This window comes from Dunckerocampus dactyliophorus, chromosome 5 (assembly GCF_027744805.1).
Source record: "Dunckerocampus dactyliophorus isolate RoL2022-P2 chromosome 5, RoL_Ddac_1.1, whole genome shotgun sequence".
Lineage (NCBI taxonomy): Eukaryota > Metazoa > Chordata > Actinopteri > Syngnathiformes > Syngnathidae > Dunckerocampus > Dunckerocampus dactyliophorus.
Genome location: NC_072823.1, coordinates 14,311,178 through 14,323,255, shown reverse-complemented (window position 1 = coordinate 14,323,255; position 12,078 = coordinate 14,311,178). Strand labels below are relative to the sequence as shown.

General features: G+C 39.0%; 1 protein-coding gene across 7 annotated transcripts in view; it reads left to right on the top strand.

Moving 5' to 3' along the window:
• The window catches only part of eps8l2 (EPS8 like 2), a 29,674-nt gene that overhangs the window by 10,461 nt on the left and 7,135 nt on the right, over positions 1-12,078 (top strand). For 4 of the 7 annotated variants that reach the window (XM_054775682.1, XM_054775683.1, XM_054775684.1 and 1 more), the window contains 6 exons: positions 7,044-7,108; positions 7,930-8,091; positions 9,450-9,599; positions 10,675-10,754; positions 10,831-10,937; positions 11,548-11,618. In XM_054775682.1, the coding sequence (XP_054631657.1) occupies positions 7,044-7,108; positions 7,930-8,091; positions 9,450-9,599; positions 10,675-10,754; positions 10,831-10,937; positions 11,548-11,618 (635 nt within the window). Of the gene's footprint in view, positions 1-1,098; positions 1,177-7,043; positions 7,109-7,929; positions 8,092-9,449; positions 9,600-10,674; positions 10,755-10,830; positions 10,938-11,547; positions 11,619-12,078 lie in introns of all 7 variants that reach the window. The other 3 variants (XM_054775685.1, XM_054775686.1, XM_054775687.1) reach the window with 2 other exon arrangements.

Here is a 12,078-nt window from a genome sequence, read left to right as displayed (position 1 = left end):
GTCGCTCGCCGCTTTTGTGAAAATATCTTATCAAGGTTATCAAGGGGGGTTGAAATCGCCAAGTTGGCATCACTGTTGGAAGCTCTAAAACCTCCACAGTGCAACCCAGCAGAGACAGACATACTCCGTTGCCTGGCAGCACCTCGTCGTGCTGGCAAAACACGAATGTGTCCAAAGTGTGGCTTAATGCAGAAATAAAATAAGATAATAACAGACAGTGCGAACTGTCTGTGACAAAATACGAGTCACAAATGCCAATTCCAGATTTTTACACAGTGAAAAATGAATTATTAAAGAAAATATTGCATTATTATGATATACTATTTTACTATTATTATATATGATCATATCAGTGGTTTATTTGGTCTAAAAAATTGTAACAATGACAATAATATTGTTTAACATCAATTTGTTGGAAAATAAACATTTCAAAGCGCACCTATGGTTTTGTGACTCGGTTACTGTAAATAAAAAAGTTTGTTTGTCCAGTCATATTTTTTCATTGTACTTAATGTTAAAATCTCGTCTTGTCTCGTTCTTGTGGACCCAATCTTTTGTACTGTCTCGTCTAGTATTAGCTTATGCAGCATTTATCTACATGGGTAAAACGGTCAAATTCAAATGATTTAGAAGTACAAAGTAAAAAAAACCCAACATATTGTCAAACGAATGTCGGTCTTACATTGTCAATCAAAATGTATGCACTGAAACTCTCCTATTGCAACTCATTGGGTTGTACAGATGTAAATAATGATGTGGAAGGTCAGTGTGTATATAATACACAGTGTTCCCTCGCTCTATCGTGGTTCACTTTTCGCGGATTTTTTTAGTGCTTCTTTTTATTATTACAGCGTATGAATGCTGTTATAGGCCGAGCCTAGCCCTTTAAGAAGAATTGCATTGTGGGAAGTTGAGTGTCTATCTCTTCTCTCTCTTGTCTGTCTGCACCGCCCATTGTTTTCTGCATCCTGATTGGCTGTAGATCATTGTCAATCAATCTCCTTTGTGCCGTCCTGCCATGACTGCTGTGTCATCGCTAGCTTGCTTGCTTGCTAGCTTGCTTGCTAGCTTGTAAACAAATCTTCGGTTTGTCTGCAGCAATATGTTCTAACAAGGATACAAAAACGCACCAGTACAGCGGCAGGTCACAGACACGGTCACAGGAGTGACACATGCGTGAGTGACTTAATTATTTTTTGTGTTGATCATTAAGGTTGATCATTGAAATTCAAACGAAGGTTTGAACTTTTTTGAAAGTGTTTAAACAGGAGAGAAATATGAGAAAATGCCTGTCTGAGAATAGTGTATAAAGTGTATGGTGAGGGGTTTTACAGTCTTACAGTAACAATACAGTAACAATTGTAAAAAAAAAAAAAAAAAAGAAGTTGGCAATTTCGTGAATTTCAGTTATTGCGGGCTATTTTGGGAACCTCTCCCCACGATAACCAAGGGAACACTTCACTGTACATCAGTATAGTACAACATGTTATCATTAAAAGCAGGGCTTTACAAGTCCAGCTCTGTGGGAAATACTTCCTGGTAACATATAGTCAAATGTGTGGACATAATCACACACCCACATTATAATCAACCACACCCCACAATGTAAATGTTGCTCAGTAATAAAAACAAAATCCATCTGCCAAATCCAGTAAATGTGGGTCACTGGGCTGCTTTAACCATTGAATAGTAACATAAAATTGAATCAAATCAAATCATAAACACACGCTGGCAGTTTATTTGCATTCAATAAATGGGGGCCGCATCAGATTGATCTAGGCCAAAGTATCATTTTGATCATCTGCCCAGCAGCCATGTTTATCACTGGTCATTGACTGTTGGCTGCTGTGAGGATCTGTTCATCTGCCTGCTAAGTGGCTCTACTGCAAGCTGCTGCAGCTCTGTGAATTGATTGCCATAAACGGCATTAATAAGACATGGCGACCAGCTCGATTTTCAGACAGACACCTGATACTTTTCTTTCACCTGTGTGGAGCCAAGCAGGAAGGAATCAGCTGAGAGGGACTGGCAGCAGGTTAAATGCTGACGTCATTTGCACATGATGGCATGGGAGTAGGTTGTCCCTTTTAGCTGTTGTTGACATCACACAGTCTTCAACAAGGTGCACTGTAGGGGTGTAATGTTACACCATAATCATTTTTGTTACAGTCAGAAGAAATTGCAAAACATAAACTGCTTAGCTTTTGATCTTTAATGATTTTTAAAAGGAAATATGAAATATAGTGTACCCTCGCTCCATTGCCATTCACCTTTTGTGCAATTTTAGTTCTTGTCATTCTGTGCCTTTATTCTCTCTCTTCAGTTTGCACCGCCCATTGTCTTCTGCGTTCTGATTGGCTGGGGACCACTGTCAATCAATCTCCTTTGTGCAGTCTCTTGTTGTGGTCACCGCTACCAAAGTAGCTGACCGTGTGAGCTGCTTGCTAACCGCCAATACCGTAAACAATAGACGAAACAGAAGAAGCTAACCGTTTGGGAACCTATCTCCCGCGATAAATGAGGAAACACTGTAACTGCAATCTGTTGGAAGGTAATTTTCTAATAATATTACATATATTGTATTGTATTGTATGTACTTTATTTATCCCACAGCGGGGAAATTTACTTGTTACAGCAGCAAGCAAGCAAGATACACAAGTAAAGAGTACAGTGTAAAGAATGCATAATGACTACAACATGGTTCAGGTGGTGCAGGTGTTGTAGAGCCTGACAGGGGTCGGTATGAAGGACCTGCGGAACCTCTCCCTCTTACACCGTGGGTGTATATATATATATATATATATATATATACGTATCCGTTGTATCCGTTGGGCATCTCTGTGTGGAGTTTGCATGTTCTCCCCGTGTGTGAGTGGGTTTTCTGCAGGTACTACTTCCTCCCACATTCCAAGAACATTCATGTTAGGTTAATTGGCGACTCTAAATTGTCCATAGGTATGAATGTGAGTTTGAATGGTTGGCTATATATTAGGGCTGTCAAATGATGACAAATTTTAATCAGATTAATCACATTTTAAAATTAATTGATCATGATTAATCACCATTGGCAACTACAGTATGTCCAATTTTTATTTTATCTAATTAACACAAAGATAAATGACAGGACAGGATAGGATTATGTATATTTGTATGTATTAACAGCTCCAAATCAGCTGAATATGTCAATCAAGCTAAATATATATTTGTCTTAGTCTTTTTAATAGTAGCAGAACATTTGAATCACACTCAAACCCTGTTATTATGAGACTTGAAATCGGCTGATACCAATACCAATCGCATAGATTAAGTGTAAATTTTTAAATAAAAACATTCAAAAAACATTTATTTTCATAGCTTATTTCAATCGAAACAAAGCAAATATGTTTGTTTTACCAGAACATTAAGAAAATGCTAGTATCCACAACTCATTGGTGAAGGGGATCGGCGTTTTAAAGCAAGTATTGGCATATGCCGATACCGTGCTTTTTATCTATAATAAGTAGAGATGCAAATTTCCTTGTGGTAAACACTTCCATACGCATCTAGATACACGAGTTAAGATACGATTAAAAAAACGATATATTTTAAAAACAGAACAATTTGATGCAGTGTAGAAACGATACGATTCAATTTAATATGATTCAACGATATGGTTACATTTGTCGATGTACTGTAGACGTTAATCTTACATTATAAAATAAAGAAGCCAATTGTATAACAGTGTCATTCTTACAATATTTTCAAATGTTTAGAAGAGCACATCGTTTCCCCAAGCATGCTGGAAGACGAGGTCCCCAACCACCAGGCCGCACGAAACATTCAGGTGCAATGACTTGAAAAAAATACGCACAAAAAAAAAAAATTGTCAATAACTACATATTTATTTATGTTTTGGAAATATGGGCCATTGTTATATTGAAAAAAATATATATAATTAGAAATCCCACAATGTTTGCATGTTTAATGCGAGCGGCGACTTGTGCCACTTTGTTCCACGGTCCTTGAACGCACCATTTAACTTTGCAGTGCATTGTCTCCCATGATGCACAGGCAAGACTACTTTACTGTACTTTTCTGGGTTTTCTTTCACCTCATACTTGGCCCCAAATGCTGATACTATGTTGGAATACAGTAGGTACATCTTACAGGTTACCTTGTAACTTTGGTCTTGTCAAGAGAGGCATGTGCCAGGGCTGTGAAGCTAAACTTAACATTGAAAATACCCTTTTCTTTGCCCGTTTCTGCTCAATATTTGTCCCCTCTTCTGGCTTCACATCAACTGCCATGCCGCTTCGTTTCCTCAAACTATGGTGCGCGCGCATGTCGATCGCGCGTCAAAAAGATTTGTGCCGTTAAAGGAAACTTGTGTTAACTTTGACAACACTAATATACAGTATATCTAAAATATAAAGCATACAGAAAAGCTGAAGGAAGTGGGGGGCAATTTGATACATTTTGTACATTAAAGATCTAAAAATCAATCCAATGTAGGTCAGTATAATGTATTGTATGCGATAAAAGTGTTGTTTTGTAGGTACAAATACGTGTGCCAGTACACCCCGACTGCAATGGAACCAAACAACACTTGACCGATTTAGTGAAGCGTTGTTGAAACTCAGCCACTTTGTGTCACATTCAACATAAAGTGCAGTGTGTGCCGGGAATTGTGTGGCATCCAAGTGTTTGCTCTGCTGGGTGGGGAGAAAAGACATCTGGCAGCGTGATCTTGATAGCAACATGCTCTCATTTAACGGTAATGGCTACCTGCAGGCTATTCACCTGGTAAATAGGTCAGCGAGCACACTGGCACGCTCATGTGCCACTTTAGAAACAATACAGTCACATAAGCACAGCTCTTTTAGGTGTGACTATGATACCAGACAAGAAAATTCTAATTTCACAACAATAATTAGGAAGGAGCGTTCCTTTCTGCTCACTTTAGGTTGTATGTTGACGTATGAAGTATGATTTTGACTTCTAGTTTGGAAAGCAATAACGACCTCACAGGCAGGGGTCATTAAATGAAGAATTCAAATTCTCCATGTTTTTGTAATGTAATGCAGTTTTTTGTGTGGAAAAACATACGATGGCATAAATTGACTGATTCAAAATGAATCAAATGGAGAGAAACTTACTCTTTTTTGTTTACTTTATTGCCATACTTTACTTCCATACTTAATATTAACTGTTCAAGTAACTTTTCAAATAACATTTTAACAATCTTATCTGTTATACAACTATAAAAAAAAACGGTAATTGCTACATAATAAAACAAAACTAAAGTACAACTACTGAGCATTTGACAAGATGCACGGCACACATAATGTAGTGGGAACAGGAAGGTGTTTACAGAGGGATACCGTCACCTAGAGACATTTTATTGCTGGGGTGTGTCGTGTGTATGACAAGCGTATTCATGTTGGCATCTGCTTGGTAATATTGGTTTGCGTGTATAATTTCTATGCAATTGTTTTGCTCATGTTGTACGATGTACAAACACACTTCCTATGTCACAGGTTCTATGGTTAGCATGACACTTTTTGTTTTTGCCATGACTGGTTCCCAAAAAAAGACACAAAAAATAAGAAAAAAGCAAAACACACACATTTTTTAGATGCTCACTGAGCTGAAATGTTTGGAGGTTTGAAGTTTTCTTTGACTAAGGCATATCCATTTGAGGCATAATTCAAAGCTGCTAATCTAACTTCAGTTCTATTTAAATGCAAAATAAATTGATTTTTAATTCGTATAGCGAGAGAGTAAACAGTCTGGGATGAGCAGAAGACGCCACAAAATATGCTCTAGAAAATCAGCCCATTTTGGAGAGTAGGGCAGGCCCCAGCCGTATTATGCTTTTTGAAGGGAGGTTCACTGTGCCGTACTTTAAAAAGCCCTGGCTTAAAACATTTTTCTTTTAATCTTTGAGAAAGTCTGATGTAAACTATTGTACTCTGTAGAATGTTAATTTAGCTCCTTGGCATAATGTATTCAATAATACACATTCAAACCCTCGGTTTTCGTACCCACCATTACAGCCAAACATTGTGCCTACCAAACTAGTTGAGAGCCTCAACTAACCATCCAAATTTTGGTGACTCAGAATTGATTGGGATTCTTTTAGAGTTGGAAAACTGTAAACAGATTCCGGACAGAGGATCCTTTAATCATCTTTATTACGTGTGTGGGGGTGGTTTATTTGTTCATAGAATGTACACAGCATAACGAACAACTCATGTTTAATCTTTCCTCCAAATAAGCACAGTGTGCGCTTTCCCGATGGTGCTTTCAAGCACATTGTGTATTTTTGAGTGTTAGGCGAATCTGTCTGACACTCGCATGGCTCCAGCAAATCAGCTGGGATTTACTGTACATGTTGGGGTGGGCATACAAAGAGCAGCACTATGCAGCTATATAGATATACTGAAGTCAAAACCGGACTTTTACACTTATTGTAAATGTAAGTGGGTTTCGTAAAACAAGATACGGCCACTGAATGTTAACCAAATGTGACGATGGCAGAGTTTGTAATTCATAGTGGTCCACATGATCAATGGATGTGACACCTCTAACTGGGGCACTACAAGGCAAGCTCAGATAGACTTGGCACTTTATTGCTGGCATTAATAACACGCCTGGGATGATAACGATGAGGAAGTTTGCACCGTGCTGCTGTTGTGTAGTGATCATCAGTGATCTCTGACTCCACCGTAAAACCCTTCCTGCCTTTGACGGCTTTAATGGAGCACTAATGTAGGCTTGGACAACATGATATAAAGTGAGAGGGCACATCAAGTTACACCACTCTTTGATAGCACATTTTAATAATTAACTTCTCTGATATGCATTACACAACTCCTTTGGGAGTTGACTTTTTGTAGAAAAGAAATCTTTTAAGCTGGTCTTTTAAGCGCACACACTCGCGTCTTTGCTTTCTTCACTCTGTTGCTGATTAGTGCAACATGTGGTACCCAGGCAAGTGTTGTTGTCAGTGCTACTGGGTGCACTTTAGCAATTTTATAAATGGATTTCTTTCTTTTCTACAGAGCAAAGGAAAAAATATTCCAACTCCAATTTTATTATGCATGAGACATCACAGTATCATGTTGAGGTAAGACCACCTGTTTTTGTGTTGAATTTAAGGGGAATGAAGATATGACAGTGTTTGGATTGTGAAATCTAAAATCCACAATTCTATCTCAAGACTGAGGATTTGTAAATATCACAAAGGATGTACAGTTATTGCTGGGTGCTGTTGTTGGTTTTTTAATGCATTTGTGAACATTGGAACTGCTTAGATGCTTGGATGTTTGGAATGTGGAGTTGTTACAGTCTGTCTGTCACCATTGCTTACTATGTTTTCCTATCATTGAAGCTTAAAACATGTAATAAATCATAGAAAGATACTTAGCTAATTTGAAATGATGAAAAAATAAATAAAAACATACATTTCATGTCATGTAGCCATCCAGATCTGTACCGGTAATCTGCTATATTTTATATATTGCTGTTTTATGTTTTTTATCAGCGGAAGACAATATAAGAAGTAATGCATATGTTAGTTTTTGGTTTTGGTTTTGCCTTTCACTTCCCAGAAGCAGTTCAGCATTTAAACCACAACTTGTTATTTTGCTATTGATTCAAAAATGCCTATGCTAACCAATCACAATGACGTTGAATGATAAATATGAAAAGGTTATCATACAAAAAGAAAGGAAAACGTATTATAAAGGTATACCATGCATATATTAATAATAGCTGTAATATCTGAGTGTCTTAAAGGGTTACACAAGTACTGCCTACTTGCTACACTTTTGTAGTGGTGTGTATCTTACTTTTTCATGTATCTTAATTCAATATATTATACGTTTCTGTACTACAGGTAATGTATTTTTTAACTATGTTCTTCTCCACGACGCTCTCTGTCCGCAGCATCTGTCAACCTTCATCATGGACAAGACCGAAGCCATCGTCACTGTGGACGACGCCATCAAGAAACTTGTCCTTCTTGATTCAAAAGACAAAATCTGGACCCAGGAAATGCTCCTGCAGGTCACTGATAAGGCAGTCAGGCTGCTGGACTGTGACACACAGGTGGAGCATTTATACACATGGTTACATAAAGTGCAATTAAGAAGTTAATGAACACCATGAGCGCTGTAAATGAGAAAATACAAACAGCCTACTCCAGTATGTCTACGATGTAGACGAGCTAATGGATATGAAGCCCCAACTACTCTCGTTGATACGCTGTACGTACACCCCTATTATATTTTACTGGCCACATTTCAATGTACGCTTAAAACACACCTCTGGTATGTAAAAAGAAGTGCTTAGACTGTTCTAACAAATCTGCCTGTGAATATTCTCATTTATCCAGGTCATTGTATTCTCAGGGCATTCAATGGATCGTAACTGGACTGTTCAGGTTGTCTTGGGGACACACACCGGTCAGACTAGTGTAACGGATGCCAGTCTGTGAGGCTGCGCAAGTGTACGTTGGTAAACCTCACTCCCTCTGCCTTGGGAGCTGCACTGAACACGCGGTCGACAGTCCGGGCTTTTAGTGGTGTGGTCAGCGCTCTCGTCTCCCATTGCTAAGGTCCTGTGTTCAAGCCCGGGTGTCGGGCAGTGTGAAGCAGGGCGGGTTATGCTAGATAGGACATCTCTAGTCTAGTTCACGCTCAAAGACTTGGTGGGACACACATGAGTCAGACTAGACAGGACAGCTCTCGTCTGAGAGCCTGGTGCAAGATCCAATCTATTTATCTTCTTAAGGAGGAGGCAGGTCCAGACAGGAATGGTTGTTTCTTTCGTGGTGTCAAATGCCGATCGTTAGGATACAATGGAGTGGGGCCTCTGCCAGCTAACGATCGCCGTTTCGGTGGTATCACCTTCGTTAGCATCCCATTCAGATGTAATGATGGTCATGGAGCCACCTGAAGCCAAGGTGTCTATGCCTTGTTCATATCTTTGAGGCTAAATGACTGGAAGGGACGAAAGGACAGCATTGTATGTGGAAGAAAGGTGGTACGACACGTTCAGAGACAGCTTCTCAACCTTAACGAAGATGGCTTCCCTCACTCCTCTTTCAAACCATCCTACTTCTCCGTCCAGAACGTGTACATTTGTGTCCTCAAAGGAGTGCTCTTATCTTTGAGATGCAGGTCTTGACCTGACGAATTAGCCCGTCTGTGTTTTGCCATGTGCCTGCTCAGTGGCTGCTTGGTCTCCCTAATGTAAAAATTGGTGCATTCCTCACTGCACTGGACATTTTGTCTTTGGGGTGTCCTATCTAGTCTGACTGGTGTGTGTCCCACCTAGTCTTTGAGCATTAACTAATGAAGCCTGCAAAGATGAGAGGCGAAACGTCTTCTAAGACAACCTGAACAGTCCAGTTACGATCGATCGAATGCCCCGAGAATTCCAACAAATCTCTTTTCTCTCTACAGGAGGAGCTGGAAAACTTCCCTCTTACTACAATCCAAATGTGTCAGGCCGTACTGAATCAGACACGATACCCCTCCGTGCTGCTACTCGTGTGTCAGGACAATGAGCAGCACAAACCTGACATCCACTTCTTCCACTGTGACGAGGTGGAGGTGGGTGTCGCCTTGAATGCTTCTCCGTTTGAATCCTTTCTTGTCTGTGCACAATTGGTCTGCTTTGGGCTTTATGCTAACCAAGGGGCCAGTGCTGAAAACATGAAATGATATTGCATGTTTCTTATGACACAAACCAAACATCTGTTTTACCTGTTCACACACAAACGCAGAAGCCAGAGTTCACACTGTACACAGAACACATGAAAGGCATATAAAATACAGTAATAAGATCCTAAATACAAGGTTAATGGGTTCCAGAGGCGAATTGGAGTTGGTGAATTTCTGCGAAGTAGGAATCACTTAATAAATGGAATATTTTTGTCGTTAGAGCATAGAAAACCCGTTTATGACTGTCTAAACACAGTTTTTTAACATTATTAAAGCCCTGTAGACATGAAATAACACCCATGAATCACTTTTACACTCCGATTATGCTTTGTTTACATCACATTGCGCAGGCTACGGGATCCCTGCAGGGACAAAAAACAGCAGCAAGCTACCGTGCTAACTAGTTAGCCTCTCCAATTTACTTCTTCTAAACTTAGTGTTTCAAACAAAGTGCGGAAGAAGGACACTACAACACGGAATGAGAGGAGAAGCTTTTTGCACTCGATCATGCGTCTCAGCCATGCCATGTCGGCTCAGCAGGCAGTCTCCATGCGGTGTGAGGTGATGTAATTTCATGTCATGTCTTCGCAATGGAACATTACTGACGTCTTGTGGCCAGAATACTACATATACCATATCTTTCAATATTTTTAGACAAATAATAGTACCACTAAACAGTGATAATTTATTAATCAATTAATCAATGAAAGACTGATCGAGTGAGGGAGCGATTTAGCAAGGCACGACTGTAGTTTTCTTTTTGTACAATATTAATAATGAATGGTGGTGCGTACGTAAACTTGGAACGCCGTAAACTGAGCGCCACTTGTACATGCCAACCAGCAAGTAGCACCAAACGACTTCTCCCCATGCGAGTCATTGCTTTTCTTCCCACACAACATTTCTTTATTATTACGACTGCAACATTTGAATATTTTGAGCACTGTGTTTCCATCTGACCTAGGCTGACTTGGTTCACGCAGATATAGACAGTGCCCTCGGAGACAACAAATATGGCAAGAAAATGAGGCTGCAGACACTCAAGTGAGAGACACACATGCACACACACACGCACACACACACTAAGCTATAAGGTCTTCATGTTTTCTTTCTCCTCCAGAATTAACCAGGAGAAAATGAAGTATCACAGAGAGACAATCCTTCCCCAGTCGCCCCATAAGGGCCCCTCTCTTGCTAAGGGACGCGTTGCTGCACCAAACCCACAAGGTGAGACTGAAGGATCAATGCTATTATGGTATGGAATTGGGCAAAAATACACTATACATGATTTTAAAAAATGTATGAATAGTATGAAATAGGACATATCCTATTTATGTATAAACAAGCTTGATGTGATGTACTGTAGCTAAAGCTTTTTATATTTTTGTAAATTATAGGTTTACACTAGATCTTGTTTTTATCTCTGTTTCAAGGCTACACTGAATGTTACATATACAAGTATTAACTGTTTTACAATACGACTGGAATAAATCAGATTTTAATTCAATTTGTATTAAAGTTTGCTGTCTAAGTGATTGTAAACAGAAAAGCTACTAAAAGCGTCTCATGTTTTGTTATGTTTGTCATTTTTCTGTTCTGAATGTACCCCTTGATTGAATTTTAACATGTGTAATGTTACTACTTCATCTAAAGTAGTAAAGTACGCCCTTAAAATGTATTTTTCATTGTGTGCAAGTTAATTTTAGTTGGGCATAGACAAACCATACATGCACTACATTTTATTTAATAACAAAACACAAGATTTGAGATCTTTCATAATGTATATTATGTATAATATAATTTATTCTACTTCTTTTTTGGGGGGTTTTGGGTGCAGACAGACGAAGCTCTGGACACAATGACCCAGAGACGCATGAAAGGTTGGCCCAGCGCATTGAGAAGGATGTGGTGAGTCTTTTCTCCATCGTCACATATAAGTCAGTCCCTCTAGGATTTTACGGGCTTTTTAAAAATGATTTTTGTGACCTAAAAAGCCTTATTTCACTACAGCTTTTCACAAAGTTGTGGCAAAACTTGCTTATTTTTTCAGTAACATTGCATCAGGTTGTGATTTTATGAATTGTCAACGCTTTAAGTGTTCTTTGTAACCTAACCTTAATACCAAAAAGCACAGTTTTCAACAAATCTAACTAAATATGCTTTATTTGCTTATTAAACTCAAGTGCAAAGCATATTTTTGAACACTGACAACAATTCACCAGTCCCGCAGCATCTCGTGGACCTTTTTCAAATTTTCCCCCCAAAATTTAATCTAAATTGCATCATTTGTTGTGATAAAATTGCGTGAGAAAGTGAAAGTTGCAATAAATTGTTGTGATTTTCCCTCTCTGCAATTATAATAAGGACA